This window comes from Carcharodon carcharias, chromosome 7 (genome assembly GCF_017639515.1).
Source record: "Carcharodon carcharias isolate sCarCar2 chromosome 7, sCarCar2.pri, whole genome shotgun sequence".
Classification (NCBI taxonomy): domain Eukaryota; kingdom Metazoa; phylum Chordata; class Chondrichthyes; order Lamniformes; family Lamnidae; genus Carcharodon; species Carcharodon carcharias.
The window spans coordinates 153,121,372-153,141,946 of NC_054473.1; the positions used below are offsets into that span (position 1 = coordinate 153,121,372).

Sequence of the window (20,575 nt, forward strand, 5' to 3'; positions counted from 1 at the left end):
CAAATAAGATTTGCTGCAAAGATTCATATATATATATATATATATATATATATATGAATTTTCATGATCAATAGATATTCTAGTCAAGGTTATCTGTCCTTTTTCTTAAAAAACTGATGAATGCCGAGTCCCTGACCAGCGCCACTTACCCAATTCTAATTTGTTCTTAGAATTGAATTTCAAGCCAGCTTTAGTCAAAATCCAATAAACTATGGCTGTACAATTTCTCAGGTGTGCGCACTTTTGCCAGTGAACTGCTTTGCATTGGCAACCTTTCAATCTGAAACTAATGTCAAATGACAAGCCCAAAGAGAGGAATTTTTATAAAAATGGATTTTTTCAGTATGTCTAGAAAAGAAAATCCAGAATTGGACCAAATTCAACACATGGTGTATACTGTGTGAAGAATATTTTTGCTTTGGAAGGACAGAAAGTGAAAAATGTCATGAACAATGAAATCAAATTAATGGACTAGCATAGATTTTGCTAATATTTAATAAAGTATGAAATTTATTTCTTCCAATTTCCAACAAATAATTCAAAATATTACCCCATCAGTCAGTAACTGGTTTTCATCTGATCCCCTTGCATTAGTAATTGATTTTGGTCTGGTCTTTTCATTTACATTTTCCTGTTTTGAACGATAATTCATATAAATAAATAGCAAATAGCAAAACATACATCAATTTGGGAAGCAGAGTCGCTTGGAACAGAGAAGTTTCTTTGCAGTACAGACTGACGTGCTGGAAGGTGCAAAATTGAGATAAAACTGTGACAGTACTGGTGGCAGGGTGCAATCACAACACAAGTTTACACCAGCAGTTTCCATTGTTCATGTGGACATTAGAATTTAAAAGTGCGATAAAAATATGACAAGTAAGGTTTCATAGACAGAAACTATAAGCAGATGCAAGATCTTTTTTAAAAATATTATAACTGGATGAGAAGAGAAAATAGGGCTTAGAATATAACTAGTTCTTCTCCACATTCCTTCTGAAACTCGTCATCCGCATTCCTTTTTAAACGTGGACTAGCCACTACTTTCTGAAAATGCAAAGGGTACTTATTGTTTGTCTGTACTTGAAGCATGTCAAAGGAATACACAGGCATTGGTTCCTCTGAATAGCTTTATTATTACGTATGAATTCGGCCCCTCGAGCATGCTCCGCCATTCAGTAAGAGCATGGCTGATCTGAATTTCGTCTCAACTCCACATTCCACCAACACCAGATAACTTTTGGCTCCCGTGTTGTCAAGAACCTATCTACCTGTCTTAAAAATATTCAGTGACCCCTGCCTCCACCACACCCTGTAAATCATAAATCATTTCCCATTAACAAATTCAATGGTAACTTCCAAAGGGAATTGGTTGTACATTTGAAAAAGAAACATTTGAAAGGTTTTGGGGAAAGAGCAGGGGAGAGGGGCAAATTGGATAGCTCCATCTAAAAGCTGCCACAGGCAAGATGGTTTGAATGGCCTCCTTCCATATGATTCTATGATTCATTAGAAGTAAAACGTCAGTTTCAAACTTGTACCTTTCCACAGACTTCCTCAGCACAATCTACTGGCGTACACTGTTGTTTATTTCGCAAATTGACTGACGCTCCACTGCACAAAAGTAGATTCACCAGAGCTCCGTGTTTTCCCTTTACAGCCTCATGCAGAGCAGTATTCCCTTGGTTGTTGGCAAGATTAACAAAGGCACCGTGCTGAGATTTTCAAAAGTAAGCAGACAATAAAAACACTCGCCAAATCTCAGGACAGTACATACATACATAAACAGCAAGGTAAAAAAATGCAGCCAAGGACCTCAGTTATTTTTTTCTAGTGGTGGTGGTGCAGTGTCGATATTGCTGTACCATAAACAACTATCTTAAAAACAATGGCATTCATGACATTGTGTGTCAAATTGAAACATTTCTCTGACCTTTACACAACAAGTTATAATTGGATGGGAAAAGTGATGAAAAGTTGCTGAGAACGTGCTGCATATGCTTTCTAGACTCAAAAGGTGGAAAATGGGAAGGGGGTTGTACAAAGAGAGGACAAAGGGGTGCATGCACTCATAACAAGACAACATAGTTCTAAAGGACCAGCTTGTATTTATAGAACACCTTTCACATCCTGACGATGTCTCAAAAGCCTCACAGACAATAATACTTTAAGCTCAGTCAATGTAGAGAAACATGGCAGCCAATTTGAGAACAGCAAGGTTCCATAAACAGTACTGAAATAAATTATCAGGTAACGTGTTTTAGCGGTGCTGCTTGAAAGGTAAATGTCAGCCAGGAAACCAGAAGGACACCCCTGCCTTACTTTAAATAGTGCTATGGGTTACATCCTCCTGAAGGGATAAATGGGGCCCAGGTTTACTGTCTCACCAAAAGATGGTACTGTACGGATGTGTCAGTCTAGATGGTGCGCTGAAGTCTACGGAGTGAGGGTTGGACCTACAATGTTCTAACCTGAGGCAAATGCTACCAATTGAGTCAAGCTGTACAAATTAACTAATATTTTTCAAACATACATATTAAGAAATCTGAGTTTAACAGCATTAGAAGAACAACCTCAACACTTAATAAAAACACATTTCAGGCAAAATGGTGTTCCTACCTCCAGCAACAACTCAGCAATTTCCAGATGTCCTTGAAGACAGGCATGTAGTAATGATGTATTGCCATACAAATCTTTCTTATTCAATTTTGCATTATAATTCAGCAAGTATTTAACTATCTGTTTAAGAAAACAATATTTTATCATTTTAATCACATAAATACAATTCTATATTTTAATAAAAAGAACATTCCAAGGAAGTATATCATAAAGGCAAGATCTTTAACAAAATAGAGGAACAAAGGTATGTAGGGTTGCAAAGACAAAAGTCTTTAAATATTGGGAGTACAGCTAGAATAGGCCATAAAATACAAATAGTGTACTGAATTTCATATATAGATCACTGAGTACAAGAGAAAGAAGGTGATACTAAATTTGTACTAAGTATTGGTTAGGCAACAAATTGAGCATTACATGCAGTTCTGGGGAACGCATTATAGAAGGGATATTAGAATATTGGTAAAAGGTACAGCAGATTTATTGGAATAATACTGGGTAAGAGAGGTTATCATTTTGAAGCAGGTTCCAAAGTTGCTGTTGTTTTCACTGGAACAGAGAAGGTCAAGGTGGGCTGTAATAGAAGTTTTGAAAATGACTGATTTTGAGAGGGTAAGTCGTAAAAAATTGTTTCCACAGGTTCACAGATTGGTAATAAGTGGGTATAGACTCCCATATTAGAATTAGAGGAATGAAAGGAAATGCAAGAAGAATTCTTTCCACACAAAGGAATTTTGGAATTTTGAACAGATTACCTATTGAGGCAGATGCTTTATTGTTCAAAAATAAATTTGTTGGAAATTTAAGAATAGCGAATGGAAAGGTAAGGGAAATGTGATTAGAGTAGATAACTCAAGTTGAAAAGCTAGCATTGGCACAGCTATACTGGACCAAATTGCCCTCTGCTGTGCTCTAAATTCTAGAATGTTATGTTTGAGTGAACATAACGTGTGGCAAAATATAGCAAAAGAATGCCATCATTTGAATATGGAAAGTTTTCTTTCATTTTCAAAACTTCTAGTTCCAATCACTGATTAAACAGTGAATATTGTTAAGCACACACAAAAAATGTGCTAAAACACAGACTTCAGTCTTAGCATTTTGTCATGCTTATTGACCAGAGTGTTACCATTGAAGCTTGAACTGTAACAGAAGGTAAAAGTGTAATGTTTATACATTGTTAGAAATTAAAGGTTATACATTTAAACTAAAAAAAATTTCAGAACCCAACAGTGGCTCTCATAAAGTGCTCTAGTTAATGTATGCTAAACAGTTATAAAATCCCAGGATTGTTTTTTTTATTAAAGCTTTTTGTCAATTATGATCAAAAGGGTAGATATTTCTGGCGAACTAAATTTAGATTTAAGTATTTTGCAATAGGAACATGCACAAAAAGCACGAGTAAAGCACATTTTTAATCAATAAATATTATAAAGATCTGTCCAGCTAAGAGATGCAATACATAATTAATGAGCTTGGTACTTAATTTCTCTTCTAAAATAAACCAAATAGTTTGCAATGTGTCAATCAAAAAGGAAAGAACATGTATAATATCTTTCATAACCTTAGGACATCTCAGGACAAGTGCTTGACAACCAATTAAGTAGTTCTGATCTGTAGTCACTGCTGTAATGTCAGAATCATGACAACCAATTTGCACACAGCAAGGTTTCATAAACAACAATAAAATAAACAACCAGATCATTTGCTTTATGTGTTGATTAAGGGATAAATATAGGTCAGGACATTGAAGAGTAGGGGAATTTTTCCAAGTAGTATCTTGCTTTCATTCAAGTTCCCCCAAGAGGTGGCCTTGGTTTAAATTCTCATCTGACAGATTGCACTTCTGACAGGGCAGCACTCCCCAAGCACTGCACTGAAGTGAATGCCTAGATTATGGTACTTAAGCCCAGGGTGGGGCTTGAACCCATGACTGTCCAACTCAGTGATGAATGTGCTATTACTTAGCCAAGGCTGACACCAATTAGATGACTTGGCCAAATTTTCTACTAAGCTGCGCGGCTGTGCTGCAACCCAAAAGTTCCCACGCAGGCCATGCACAAGTTGGTCCCTTTAATTTTTTTGTGTGGCCATACATGGATGATAACTTAAAGGGGCTGTGCACTTAAACAAATCACCCACACACCAAAAAAAAATAAAGGGCACATTGCTTGTGACTATAAATAAATGTTCGAACTCAATTTCAAACAGGACAGAAACGTTTTCAAAATTATGTAACATGCAAAAATATGGATAAACATAGAACAGCCTTTCGGCCCATTCCTTCCAGATGGCCTTTAATTTCTTGTATTGTGCACTCTACTCAACTTATTTGATCTTCTGCAGGGACGAATAAACACAGGTATACCTTAAAAGATATGAAAAGGATGAAATTTCCTCTGAACTCAGCATAACTATTTTCAAAGAGAATAAACTACCTTACTCAACCTTGACCAGTTGCATTCCACGTGAACAGTAAATCAATAGTTGCTCAACACATCAGAAAAAACAATTGAGAAAATCTGCAAATTGCTTTAAATTGATTAATAACTAAAATTGAAGCATCTTTTGTGCTAATTTCACTTCATATTTTTATATAATCAATTTGAAAAGGTCTTGGTCATCTATCTATTTTTGCTGCTGTAGTAGTGTCTGGTACATACAGGGTTAATGTGGGACTGAGTACAGTACCGCCCACAAAGTGATGTAAAAAGGCACATGACCCAGAGCCAGGGTCAGTCTCGAGATGGGCAGCGAAGTGTAAAGACCTAGGATGGAGTCAGCTCCATACTTGTACCTTCTGCCATAAATATGTATATAATTATGAGTTGTTAATAAAGACTTGCTGTTAATATACTCAAGACTACAAAGCGTACATCAAGGTATCCAAAGCACGATTCTTCATGGCAGTGTCCAGATCAAAAACCCTTATCCTCACAAAAATGCAGGAAAACTAAGAAAAGGACACCATCAACAGATTCTGAACTGAAACAAACTCCCAATTGAAAACTACAGACGGAGAAAATTCACCAGAAAGAAAAAGCTCCAGGGAAGAGCCTGGAAGCGAAAAGGTGGAAGTTTTACTACAGTATAAGACTTCCTTGAATTTCCCTTGGAAATCCAGCTTCAGCAAGCAGAGCTCACAGCCTCCAAGAGTGGGATAAAATTTTTCAAATTCCAGGCCAGCCAGTCCCGAGAAACCCCTTTTCATTCAGACAGAAGCGCTGTTTGAAAGAAATCCATCACTAACCTTGATCCCCAACTCAGTGTCAACACATGGCTCCCGAGTTTGGCAAAGAAAATAAAAATTAAGTTAATAATTAATTTTATCTAACTTGGGTACCTTGCAACCGTTCAATTTCCTAAACAGCAAGTCTACAGTTCTTTTCTATGCATCCTGACTTGCAACACTATACCACTGATTTAATTAATTTGGCAGCCAGCTGACCCTCGCAGCCTTTGCGGACCCTTCTGCCTCAGGCAGAAGTGTGCCACCACCATTTTGAAAAGCCAGCCAAAAATCGGCAAGCATGGGACGATCCATTGTTCGGCAGTGAATGGTGACGCCATCTTGGAAGCCTGTAATCTCTTAAAGCCATACCCACAGTTTTGAAAATCTTCAAAATAGATCACAATACCACACATCCAGCTACACTGGAATTCACTTGGCCCAGACCAGTTTCAAAATTGGAGGAGTCTTTGGAGAAAAAGATTTTTAAGATACAGCATTGTTACTGGCCTAATAAAAAATCAAAAGCAGAACAAGTCAATACTCTACTTGATTGGGCCAATTGCAGATGACATTATCACATGACAAGCTATTGATGAGTCATCTGCCAAATTTGATGTTTTAAAATCCTTTAAGGTTTATTTCAACCCAAGGTCCAATAAAATCAAATTTGGTTCTCTCTGAAGCAAGAGTGTCCAACTGCCTGAGGAACCTGTCAATTCCTTTGTAAGCAATCTGTACAGGCTTGCAGAGGGATGTGAATATGGTGGATTTAAAGTCTGAGCTCATCCGAGACAGAATCGTGGTGGGTTTTGCAGATGATTCGCTCTCTGACCTCCTACAGGCTAAAGATGGTCTGACTCTAGACAAGGAAATCCAGCTGGTTAGACTGTCCGAGCTAGGTGGACAAAACAGGTCCATCCTAAGGCGAGAGAACACCACTTGGGACAAAAGCCAACCCTCAGTCCACCATACCAGGTCACAGAAACATAGGGACCATCCAAGTCAAGGGAAGCAATTCCTGAACCACCCAGTGGTTCTTGCTCCTAGCTCGCGCTGCAGTTCAAAACGCCCTCATGGGAATGATCAATGTCCTGCAAACACTGCCCAGTGCTTCCACTGCAACCAACAGGGGCACTTGGTAAACTAGACACTTGGCAAGTCAAAACCCCAGCACTACACAGGCTTCCCAAAGATAATCCATGAGGTTGAGACTGAAAACCCTGAAGTCATACAACCATGCTTCTTGGGTGACATCAGAGGACACAGCACTTCACTTTGGAATGCTGACATCCTGGTAAATAGTCATCAAATTTTAAATTAGATTTAGGTGCAGCATGGCAGTCCTGCTAGACCAGGAAACAAGGCGCCAAGGCTTTTGGATTCGAACAACAGATACTCCGCTTCATGGAGCCGGGGGAGTCCAACTCATAGTCATTGGCATGATCCTTGAACCAGAGGTATGGCAAAAACAGATCTTTTTGCTGATGTGCTTTGTCCAGAATCAGCTTCTCTTCTGAGGAGGGATGCCTGTGTAGTTCTAGATCTCCTCTAGATGGCAGAAAATGTCAAGACTACCACTGTCGTTAGCCAGCCACGGTCCTGAGTTCTCAAACAATAAAGGGTATTCAGGCTGTGGTTTCACCTGCAATCTCTCCTCTTTTTATGGAGCAGGTTTGTCCATCATCATTCCAGATCCAGGAAAGTATCCAAATGGTCAGACCAACCTGCCACACACAAGATTACCATAGCACCTGCGGTGGAAGTGGTACCAGAAAATGATCAACATTTGAGGATCCTCTACCTCCAACTACGATGATAGTACAGTTGGTAGACATAGCAACCACTATGCACACACAGCAGCTTCTAGCCAGTGTGCCAGAACCACAAGGGATGGAGTCTTGTAGCAGTCTCGCATCATCAACAACAAAAAAAGAGAGATAAGTATGCTACTCAATCTTCTTGCCAAAGAACACCCTTCCTCAGCCTCAGAGAGCTTCTCAATGGCCCAAATGGGAAAGGAAGAAGAAAAGGCACTACCAAGTAAACCAATACCACTTTCATCCACCCCGCAAGAAATGATCAAGAGTAATAACAATGCACCACCAATTTATTTTAAAAACTTCCACCGTGTGGTTTTCTAATGTGTAACTGAAGTAGCGGCTAGCATTCTGTGATGGCATCGAAGAAAACAAACCAGGCGTGGTTTAACATCAAGCAATGAAAGAAACAGATGAAACCATACCCAAATGCCAGTCCAATCTCCAAGCCAACAAGAACCAGAACCACCAGAGCCTACCACTCTCCTGATGAAATGAAGAACGAGATGTGGAAGGGTTATAAGACCGCCAGAACCTCTAACTTCAAGGACTTGAGGGGGAAGATGAGGTTGTGCGAATGTTGATAATGTTAATACTACAATAGCAATATTGTTGGTATAGCATTAAGGATGTAACAATAAGGTAAATGCACAAGACTTGTAACAATGTAAGACTTGAAGTAAACTAAATTAACTCTATATCCATGGGATAAAGACTGGGGGGTTGGCTGGAGGTATAACAGTAGGGCCTGGTACATACAGGTTTAATGTGGGACTGAGTATAGAACCGCTGTGATAAAAGGTGGCACATGACCCAGAGCCAGGGTCAGTCTGGAGATGGACAGAAATGTATAAAGACCCAGGATGGAGTCAGCTCCATACCTTTACCCTCTAGTCTACATATGTACATAGTTACGAGTTGTTAATAGAGTTGCTGTTAATATGCTCAAGACTATGAAGCTTACTTCACGGTGTCTGAAGCAGGATTCTTCAGCTACAACATTCTCTGTATGACTGTAGGATTGATTTTTTAAAAAATTTATTGAATTACTCAGGAATGCTGAAAGCTGAACAGATCTTTGCCATCTTTCATACAATTTTGCATTTAAAGCATGAACCTATTTATTCTTAATGTAATAAAAAAACTATGTTCACTGATTTGTTAGCATACTCTTGAAATTTTGCACTTTGCAAATTTGTCTAAACATTGCTGAGTAAAAAATCAAACACATAAGGAAGCTTCAAAACACAATTGAGAGACTACGTCTAAAGTAACTATCTGCACCTCAGTCTGATGAACTGCTAAATGAAGTCTGAAAAGTAATAATAGTACAGAATCACTTGGGATTCTTTTTCTGATTTCTCATATCTCTAGGCTTCTAGAGTTTTATGAGATAGGCTTTTTATAAATGCAAATTAAAGAACGGAAAAATGGTTCTGAAATTATTGTATTTCAGTGTAGTTTTAAACAATAACAGCTTAACAGCTGCAACAAAACTGAGGGCTCATTATTATCAAAACCTAGCAGATGGAAACATTACTTTAGTAAAGTGTAGTTTTTTTTCAGATCACCTTCCATAAATGTTGTGTACTTGTATGTTTTAATTTGAAAAAAAACAACAAATCATATAAATCAGTGCAAGTTGGCGGTCTTGTCCAGGATTTTTAAAGTATCCCTCCTTGAAGCTCCTTGAAGTATATGACAACAAAATTTCTATGCTAATGTTTGACCTCATCCACCTAAGAGAACAATAGGAACACAGGCACCTGCAAGTTCCTTCCACGCCACACACCATTCTGACTTGGAACTATATCGCCATTCCCTCATCATCACAAAGATCCTGAAGCTTTCTATCTAACAGCACTGTGGGAGTACCTTCACCAGGGACTGCAATTCTTCAAAAAGGTTACTCACCACCACCTTAAGGGGGATTAGGGATGTACAATAAGTGGACCCTTGCCAGAAACACCTACATTCAGTGAATAAGTAAAATAAATGCAAATCCTTAATTGAGAAGGCTAGAAGCTGTTCTAAGAAAGTTCCAGGAAATTAATGCATGCTCCTCCTGGGCCAACAAAAAGTTTTATCTGATGCTGCTCCATTCAAGGCCCTCCCTGGAATCACTTCCTCCAGCACTGATCTACTGGTCGGCTCAGCAGAGGGAGCCGGCTGTTTTCCCGCCCTTCCTATCCAATGGGCTTTGGTGGGGTGCATTTCTGGCATCCAAGGCTAACTGGCAGCATTTAAATGAAAACCGAGCTGAATGTGGCTCCTTCATTCAGAGTAGTTTTGCACCTGTTTAGGGGGCATTTCCAATGGTTAAAATCTGAAAAGTATGATTGAGCTTTAAAATGATAAGAAAATAAGAAAGTGTACCTCCAAATGGCATGAGCTAGCAAATGGCAAATATAAATCCAAATGAAATAAGCTTATGAGGAATAAAATATTCCATTCTCTGCTCACCTGATCAGATTACTTAATAAGCATCAAACTGGATTGTAAACTACTGAAATAGTATCATCCGTAGGGTGATGTGCAAAGTTAGTTTAACACATCCACTGATTCCTGGTCCTATAACATACCTCTTCAATCAGCCTTCATTTTCTAGTCTCTTAATTAATGCTCCTAATTTCTTCCGCCTCTACTACATAGGAATATAACAGGAACAGAAGTAGGCCATATGGCTCCTCCAGCCTGCTCCGCCATTTAATAAGATCATGGCTGATCTGATGGGAACCTCAAATCTGCATCCTACATACCACCAATAACCTAACACCCCTTTTCTTAACAAGAATCTATCCACCTCTGCCTTAAAAATATTTAAAGACTCTAGGCAGAATTTTACGTTCTGCAGGCAGGCGCGCACTTGACCCGAATGAGCGTAAAATTGCACAAGATGACGTTGGTCGAGCCATTAATTGGCCAGCTAGCATGAAATCGCCCTTTTCCCGACACTCCCGGGCCCGCCAATCACACGTGCCCGACGAGGGAAAAATTCAGGCCTCTGCTTCCACTGCCTTTTCAGGAGGAGAGAGTTCCAAAGACTCAGGGCCCTCAGAAAAAAATTCACCTCATCTCAGTTTTAAATGGGCAACACCTTACTTTTAAACAGTGACCCCTAGTTCTAGATTCTCCCACATGAGGAAACATCCTCTTCCCATCTACCCTGTCAAGTTCTCTCAGGATCTTATATGTTTCAACCAAGTCCCCTCTTACTCTTTTAAACTCCAAGCCTAGCCTGTCTAACCTTTCCTCATAAGACAAAGCACCCATTCCTGGTATTAGTCTGGTAAACCTTCTCTGAACTGCTTCCAACATAGTTACATCCTTCCTCAATTAAGGTGACTAATACTGTACACAGTAGTTTCACTAGTGCTCTGTATAAAACACCCATTCCTGGTATTAGTCTGGTAAACCTTCTCTGAACTGCTTCCAATACAGTTACATCCTTCCTCAATTAAGGTGACCAATACTGTACACAGTAGTCTCACTAGTGCTCTGCATAACTGAAGCATAACCTCCCTACTTTTGTATTCAATCACCCACACAACAAATGAAAACATTCTATTAACCTTCCTAATTACTTGCTGTACCTGCATACTAGCCTTTTGTGATTCATGCATGAAGACACCCAGATCCCTCTGCATCTCAGAGCTCTGCAATCTCTCACCATTTGCATAATACGCCTTTTATTCTTCCTGCCAAAATGGACAATTACACATTTTTCCACATTATACTCCATTTCCAGATCTTTGCCCACGCAATTAATCCATATCTTATTGTAGCCTTCTTATGTCCTCTTCACATTTCCTACCCATCTTTGTATCATCAGCAAATTTGGCAAACATCCCATCCATCCCTTCATCCAAGTCATTTATATAAATTGTAAACAGTTGAGGTCCCAGCACTGATCCCTGTGACATACCATTCATTACATCTTGCCAATCTGAAAAAGACCCATTTATGCCTACCCTGCTTCCTGTTAGACAGCCAATCTTCTATCCATGCCAATATGTTACCCCCTATGCCATGAGCTTTTTGTTTCCACAAAAGACTCTGCTTCCACCATCTTTTCAGGAATAAAGTTCAAAGGACTCATGAGCCTCAGAAAAAAATTCGCCTCATCTCCTTTGTGCTCGGTATGACTCCTTGGAGAGCTTTCCCCTCTGATTCCCATTGACTTCAATTTTGCCAGTGCTCCTTGATGCACACTCAGTCAAATGCTGCTTTGGTATCAAGACCAGTCACTCTCACTCCCTTAAGTTCAGCTCTTTTGTTCATTTCTTGACCAAGGCTGTAATTAGATCATCAGCTAAGTGGTCCTGGCAGAACTCATGTTGTCAGCTCTGATTCTTGAGGTTTGTGGGGCTGGAGGAGTATACAGAGATAGGGAGTTGCAAGGCTATGGAGGGATTTGAAAATAAGGATGTAGATTTTAAAATCAAATTGCCTTAAAAGCAACATCTTAAGTCACTGAGCACAGGGGTGATAGGTGAACAAGACATGGTGCGTATAAGACGTGCGCAGCAGTGTTTTGGATAGTGTCAAGTTTACAAAGGGTAGAATGTGGGGAACCCGCTAAGAGTGTATTGGAATAGTCAAATCTAGAGGTATCAAAGCATGAATGAGGGTTTCAGCAGCAAATAAGCTGAGAGGGGGACAAAGTCAGTGATGTTATGAAGGTGGAAATATGCGGTCTTGGCAATGGCGTGAATGTGGTCAGAGCCTCATCTCAGGGTCAAAACAAGAATGCAAACAGCCTCGTTTAGTTTTTGACTGTCACCAGGGGGAGAACTGGAATCAGTAGCTAGGGGAAAGAGTTTGGAGTAGAGACCAAAAACAATGTCTTTAATCTTCCTAAAATTTAATCAGAGGAAATTTCCACTCATCTAGTAGCGGACGTCAGATAAGCAGTCTGATAACTCGGGGAAGTCGAGAGAGGTGGTGGTGAGGTAGAGCTTGGTATCATCAACGTAAATGTGAAAACTAACTCGGCTTTTAGAAAATGTCGCCAGCACGTAGATGATAAAAAGCAGAGGGCTAAAGATAGATCCTTGGGGGAAACCAGGGGTAACAGTTTGGGAGTAGGTAGAGAAACCATTGCTACAATAGACAAAAAAGAAACCAGGGGACAACAATCTCACCCAGCTAGATGATGGAGAGAGGTATTAGGTGAGGATCGAGTTATCAACTGTGTCAAAGGCTGCAGGCAGATTGAGAAGGATGAGGAGGATAGTTTACCTCTGTTGCATCCACATATCATGACATTTATGACTTTAAGAGCTATTTCTGTACTGCAGCAGAGGTGGAAAACAGATTGGAGGGTTTCAAACTTGGAGATCTGGGAAAGATGGGCAAAGATTTGGGAGAAAACAACACGTTCTGGAATAGAGAGAGAGGAAACCAAAGTTGGAGGCTGGGATGATGAGGTCTAGTGTTGGTTTTTTGAGGAGAGGGATTACCATGGAGATAGAGAGCAATTAAAAATATCAGCTAACATGGGGACAGGAGAAGAAATTGGGTGGTCAGCAGTTTAGTGGAAAAGGGGTTGAGAGCACAGGAACCGGATCTTATGGACAGATGAGCTCGGAGGGGGCATGAGGATATAGAAAAACTAGAAAAAAAATGCATGTTTGGCCTGATGCAATAGTGGAAAGGAGAGTTGTGGCAGAGGTAGCTGATCAAGAGCTCTCAATTTAGTAACAAAGCTCCTTGCACTTATTGTTGGAGGCAACAGTGGAGATGACAGGGAGCAGAATTTATGAAGAGAGCTAGCACTAAAGAAGCTGGGGCTTTCTTTGCATTCCAGTATGATCCTGAGCAGTTTTAGCAGACATGAGCAGGCCCCAATATGCAGTTTATGCGGTCCAGTCAGAACTGGTGATGAAGGACTAAAATCAGTTGTCCACCATTGCTTTACACCACATTCAACAAGGTGTGACTTTTCCAAGGGCTTTTAAAGCGAGACTAATAGCGTAAAAGGGAAACATGTAAACACATTGCACCTGTTTCAGTTAAACAAAATAAAGGACATCCTTTCGTTGACTCATTCCTCAGGGCAATGTCTTGACCAATCAGGATCAAGCTGCCTGGTTTAATTTTTAAACACAATGTTTGGCAGTTAACCGTCAGTTACCATCAATTCTCCATGGCAATGCCTCTACCATCAAAGTCAGCAACAATCAGCACTCCCTTCTCATACAACATAAATTGTTGTTTTCCCCATGTATTGGTATTATTGCAAAGTATCCTGATGAGTACAAGACAAAAAACTTCGACATATCTTTGTTTCAGCAATACTCAAGTTCTGTACTACCAAAGGACTATTTGTAAAAGGGAAAGTTATCATCAAATTCAGTGATTTCTATTTGATTTCAGTCTTGGGGAACTTCAACAGTTCATCCTATTGGAAACACAGAATCACTGACAGCAACTTCTGGAGTTATGCATTTAACTAAGCAACTTCTGGAGTCCACACATGTTAGTTTTAGAGGAATAACACCAAACACTGACAGTTTTGCCCTCATAATTAATGCAAAATTCAGGCCATTATAATGTTTTTAATAAAAGTACAGTATTATTTTAATAATTACCAACCACCTGCTTTTGGAGCATTCACTCAATAAAGAGTAACAATTGTTCATACATGCAGAAATCCTGTTGCCTCCTGCACCTAGGTAGAAATTGGATTGTATACCTGCACAAAGGCGCATCTGTCAATATAGGAAGAATAGCAACTGCGCAACAGCCTGATTGTACAGCCCTTTATGTATTTTAAGACCATAAGACATAGGAGCAGAAATTAGGCCATTCAGCCCATCGAGTCTGTTCTGCCATTCAATCATGGCTGATAACTTTCTCAACCCCATTCTCCCGCCTTCTCCCCATAACCTTTGATCCCCTTACCAATCAAGAACCTATCTATCTATCTCAGTCTTAAATACACTCAATGACTTGGTCTCCACAGCTTTCTGTGGCAATGAATTCCATAGATTCACCACTCTCTGGCTAAAGAAGTTTCTCCTCATCTCTGTTCTAAAAGGTCTTCCCTTTACTCTGAGGCTGTGCCCTTGGGTCCTAGTCTCTCCTACTAATGGAAACATCTTTCCCACGTCCACTCTATCCAGGCCTCTCAGTATTCTGTAAGTTTCAATCAGATCCCCCTCATCCTTCTAAACTCCAACAAGTACAGACCCAGAGTCCTCAAACCTTCCTCATATGTTAAGCTTTTCATTCCTGGGATCATTCTCGTGAACCTCCTCTGGACCCTCTCCAGGGCCAGCACATCCTTCCTGAGATACGGGGCCTAAAATTGCTCACAATATTCTAAATGTGGTCTGACCAGAGCCTTAGAAAGCCTCAGCAGCACATCCTTGCTTTTATATTCTAGTCCTCTCGAAATAAATGCCAACATTGCATTTGCCTTCCTAACTACCGACTCAACCTGCAAGTTAACCTTAAGAGAATCCTGGACTAGGACTCCCAAGTCCCTTTGCACTCCAGACTTCTGAATTCTCTCCCCATTTAGAAAATAGTCTATGCCTCTATTCTTCCTACCAAAGTGCATGACCTCACACTTCCCCACGTTGTATTCCATCTGCCACTTCTTTGCCCATTCTCATAAGCTGTCCAAATCCTTCTGCAGCCTCCCCACCTCCTTAATACTACCTGTCCCTCCACCTATCTTTGTATCATCTGCAAACTTAGCCAGGATGCCCTCAGTTCCTTCATCTAGATCATTAATGTATAACCCAAGCGGTGATCAATATTATTCATCTTTCCACAAGTCAACTGTTTTGAAGTTTCTTTCTCTACAGTATATTCAAAGGGATATAATGCTGCAATAGACAGAGGACTGAATTGCTTAAAAAAATGGACAGAGTAGGATGCCAAAGGATGCTAGGCCAGGGACTCCCTACATTGGAGTTCCCACATTCCAAGCCTTCAGGGGCACTCAAATGTGTAATCAGGCCGGATGCAGGAAGGTGGGATTAGAAAGGGGACCTGGGTGCCCTTGGGCTGGCATGGACAAGATGGGCCGAATGGCCTCCTTCTGTGCTGTAACTTTTCTACGGTTCTATGGTAAGGAGATTAAACAAGCCAAGGCAGGTGTACAAGGTACAACCATTTTTAGTATTTTTTCTAGCAACCTGAATGCCAGGAAACAGAACTAAGGAATACAGTACAATAGTAAACTTTAATATAAGTGACTTTTTCTTTGCTTACCTGCAGGTCATTGTGTTGGCATGCCAGGTGGAGGGGTGTTGCATTGTGGGAATTTTTCATATTGGCATTGGCACCATGACGCAGTAGAAGTGAGACGAGATCAAAGTGTCCATGTAGAGCAGCCACATGTAATGGGGTAAACCCATCTTGATTGGCAGAATTCACACCCAAGCCATTTGCAGTAAAACTGGAAAGTTTCTACGGAGACCAAATTAACCATTAATCTTTTAAGATTAATATGGTGTACTATATACCTCAACTGTAGAACATAAGCATGTATTACAGTGACTGTACTGCTTTATTCAAGCAGTGAATGTCAAAATAAGGGTAATTATTATCTACTGGGATTTACAGAACAGGCAAATTGTTAGAATACATGTTAAGTTTCCTGCTCTCCATCATCTTAAGTATCTAAAAGTATCATTCAATTTTGGAATAGAAGTTGGCCTTCTAAATTAATTTAGATTTAAAGATTAAATACACATCAGTTATTTTAAGCAATTGATGGTACAGGAAAAGGCAACAATACCTTTTGCGCCGGTTCACACTTTGGACACCGACACAAAGGATGACAGAATTCTGATTTCAAAACAAGACCTTCCTCCTCCTCTGGATCGTCATCCATCCATTCAAACAGATATCGTACCTACAGTAAAACACAAAGGAGGTTATCTTCCATGCGGAGGGGATGGAGATAGAGAGAATTCTGCTGTGACAATACTTCCATCACTGGTGTTTTCTCAGCAGCAAAAAAGACAGTGATCTAATTAGAATTCAATTGTTGCCAAAATTCACAGCTAGCTACTGAAAGCCACTATTTAACTGCTGAAAATATTGCTTGTTCCATTCTGCATAGTTAATAAATATGGAAAAGTACTACTGAACCATTATCACCCAAATAAAAATAAAAAAATCGACTGCTCCTCCTTCTTCTGGAAGTTCCTGGCACAGAAACGTTGTTCAACCTGCATTTTCAATAGTCACTAGACTTTAAAAAAGTGCTTAATTATGTGAAGTATTGGGAGATTTTTCAGCATGTAAGTCACTATGTTTTATTATAAACCTTCATTCTAAAGATACAATACGGTGCTTATAAATAAATCTCTTATACCCAACTGTGACAAATTACACAAAAAATGGAGGCTTCCCTGTAATCAGGCAGCACGGATACCAGTTTGATTCTGTGATGCCTCATTATCTATGAAAACCACTCTAGAATCCATCCAAGGAGACCTGATTCCAGAGTTTTCATTTCATATTTCAATGACATTTTTAAAAACCGATAATTATAATAAATGATTTTAAGCATAAACTTTTAAATTAAAAGGAGGGGGTTGAGGAGCAACTACCTAGAATGTCACAGTTTTGATCACAAAAAACAATTCCCATCATTGAAAGCCATCAGCCTGAGATTTTTGCATTATCAACAACTTGTGGAAATGATTAAAATTAGATAATTGTTATGCAATCCATCACTAATCATCAAGATTAAATTTACATCTTAAAAGAAATTTTAAATTACAAAAGAACAAAGGATAGTTAGAATATTACTCAAACTCATATCTTTCCATTACAGTGCTTTATCAAACCCATAGTCTAAGCTGTTACAGAAACAGAAATGGGCCATTAAGCCTGCTCTTCCATTTGGTCACCATGGTAGTACCACCTTTAATCCCAATTCCCACTTTTCTGCATATTCCTCAAATCTAATAGCCTGTTGACCATTTCAATGCCTTTTTGCATCTGAAATGTAGTTTTTGAAATGACTTATTCTAAATTATTTTGCTTATCTACATCTTCTAGCACTTATTCATTTAAACCTAGCACAAAGAAAGATGGTACCTAGCACAAAAGGAAGGTGATTGTGATTGTTGGAGATCAATTGTCTCAATTCCAAGACCTCGCTGCAGGAGTTCCTCAGGGTAGTGTCCTAGGTTCAACCATCTTCAGCTGCTTCATTAATGACCTTTCTTCCATCATAAGGTCAGAAATAGGGGTGATTGCACAATGTTCAGCTCAGGTAATGAAGCAGACCAAATGCAGCAAGACCTGGACAATATCCAGACTTGGGCTGACAAGTGGCAAGTAATACAAGTGCCAGACAATGACCATCTCCAACAAAAGAGAATCTAACCATCACCCCTTGACATTATCATCACTGAATCCCCATTAGCAACTGACCAGAACTGAACTGGATTACCATATAAATACTGTGGCTACAAGAGCAGGTCAGGGGCTAAGAATCCTGCGGCAAGTAACTCACCTCCTGACTCCCCAAAGCCTGTCCACCATCTACAAGGCATAAGTCAGGGGTGTAATGGAATACTCTACACTTGCTTGGATGAATGCAGCCCCCAGCTTGACACCATCCAGGACAAAGCAGCCTGCTTAATTGGCACCCTATCCATAAACAATAACTCCCTCCACTACCGATGCACAGTGGCAGCAGGGTGTACCATCTACAAGATGCACTGTAGGAACTCACCAAGGCTCCTTAGACAGCATCTTCCAAACCCACAGCCACTACCATCTAAAAGGACAAGAGCAGCAGACACATGGGAATACCACCACCCAGCAGCTCCCCTCCAAGCCACCCACCACCCTGACTTGGAAATATAATCACCATTCCCTCATTTGTCACTGGGTCAAAATCCTGGAACTACCTCCCCAACAGCACTGTGGGTGTACCAACACCACATGGACTGCAGCACTTCAAGAAGGCAGCTCACCAGCACCTTCTCAAGGGCAAAAAATGCTGGCCTAGCCAGTGATGCCCACATCCCCTGAATGAATAAATGAAATTGAAATCCTATCTGCCATTCTTCATTCACATAAACTACCTGACACTTTACTATGTTAAACTCCATCAACAATTGCTCTATGCACGCAAACTATCCGTCACTGTACAATTTTCTGCTATCTTTTTCACAAGTTACTATACCTCATCATTATCTGCAAACTTGGGCATACTCTTTTCTACTTTCAAATCCAGGTCCTTTGTACACACAAAAGTGTAAGGCTGCAGATCCAGCATTCATCCCTAGGAGAACTTTACTTATTATTGCCTTCTAGACAGAGAATGTCCTCTTTATTTCAATGCAGATTCAGGGGCTGAGTTTCCACATGATAACTGTTTAATCCAGGTGGAATTAAAATAGATGGCACAAAAAAATCGTGAATTTTAAGCACGTCACTGCCATAAATACGCTTAAATATCTACGATCTTTCGCACTAGTGCAACAGACCTTTTACCTGATGCATTCTCCACCCACAAAACTGTCCCTGCCCCTAGGTCAGAATGGTGAGTTTCTGTTGATTGCACCTCAGGCAGAACTCCAGGCATATATATTGAAGCCCAACGCAAACTGGAGGAACAACACCTCATCTTCCGACTAGGCACTTTACAGCCTTCCAGACTGAATATTGAATTCAACAACTTTAGGTCTTGAGCTCCCTCCTCCATCCCCACCCCCTTTCTGTTTCCCCCTTCCTTTTGTTTTTTTCCAATAAATTATATAGATTTTTCTTTTCCCACCTATTTCCATTATTTTTGAATATTTTTAAATCTTTTATGCTCTCCCCACCCCCACTAGAGCTATACCTTGAGTGCCCTACCATCCATTCTTAATTAGCACATTCGTTTAGATAATATCACCAACTTTAACACCTATGTGTTCTTTTGTTATATTGTTGGTGACATCTTTTGATGATCTGCTTCTATCACTGCTTGTTTGTCCCTACAACCACACCAACCCCCTCCAACTCTCTCTCTCCGCCCCCCCAACACACCTTAAACCAGCTTATATTTCAACGCTTTCTTGGACTCGAACTCAAGTTCTGTCGAAGGGTCATGAGGACTCGAAACGTCAACTCTTTTCTTCTCCGCCGATGCTGCCAGACCTGCTGAGTTTTTCCAGGTAATTCTGTTTTTGTTTTGTTATATATATTTTAGGATTATTTGGCTCCTGAGTTTTATTTACATGTTAACTAATGCAAACAGTTTTAGCCTGAACACAGAGATAAAAACAAAAAACTACGGATGCTGGAAATCCAAAACAAAAACAGAAACAGAAATACCTGAAAAAACTCAGCAGGTCTGGCAGCATCGGTGGAAAAGAGCACAGTTGACATTGAGTCCTCATGACTCTTCAACAGAACAGTTTTTCCAGGTATTTGTTTCTGTTTTTGTTTTAGCCTGAACACAGTCTGATATTTTCTGCCTTTTGGACAGACAGGTGAATATGTTGGGTACCTTATTCAATCTCCAGTCAATTATATTAGGAGGGGATAATTTTTAAATACTGGGCATGCCAAGCCACAAATGGCACGTGCAAAGATGCACTTTTCCTATCCTAGGAGGATACACACAGCTTAATTTTGTGTTATTATAAAGGTATAAATCCTTCAACTTATTTGCTGTATAAGCCATAAGACACCAATCACTCATTATGGATTGGGCAAACATGTTGTGGGTTTAATTTATTAAGACTAGGCACACGTGAGCAGTTATAGAGAGAGATAAAGCTTGAAAGCTTCAGAGCTGTGTGTGTGCTCTGCTTAAAGCAGTGAAATTAAGACTGGATCACATGACACATTTCCCATCTAGTGATGTTGTGCTCGTATCCTTTAAAAGGCATATAACAACATCCCTCTTTCTTTTGAAAGATACTTTCCCCCCTAGACCTAG

General features: G+C 39.9%; 1 protein-coding gene across 2 annotated transcripts in view; it reads right to left on the minus strand.

Moving 5' to 3' along the window:
• Nucleotides 1–20,575, minus strand: part of ankrd27 (ankyrin repeat domain 27 (VPS9 domain)) — a 98,627-nt gene that overhangs the window by 18,421 nt on the left and 59,631 nt on the right. For both annotated transcript variants that reach the window (XM_041192033.1, XM_041192034.1), the window contains 4 exons: nt 16,418–16,534; nt 15,889–16,086; nt 2,617–2,736; nt 1,539–1,712 (listed from right to left, as the gene is read on the minus strand). In XM_041192033.1, the coding sequence (XP_041047967.1) occupies nt 1,539–1,712; nt 2,617–2,736; nt 15,889–16,086; nt 16,418–16,534 (609 nt within the window). The remainder of the gene's footprint in view (nt 1–1,538; nt 1,713–2,616; nt 2,737–15,888; nt 16,087–16,417; nt 16,535–20,575) is intronic.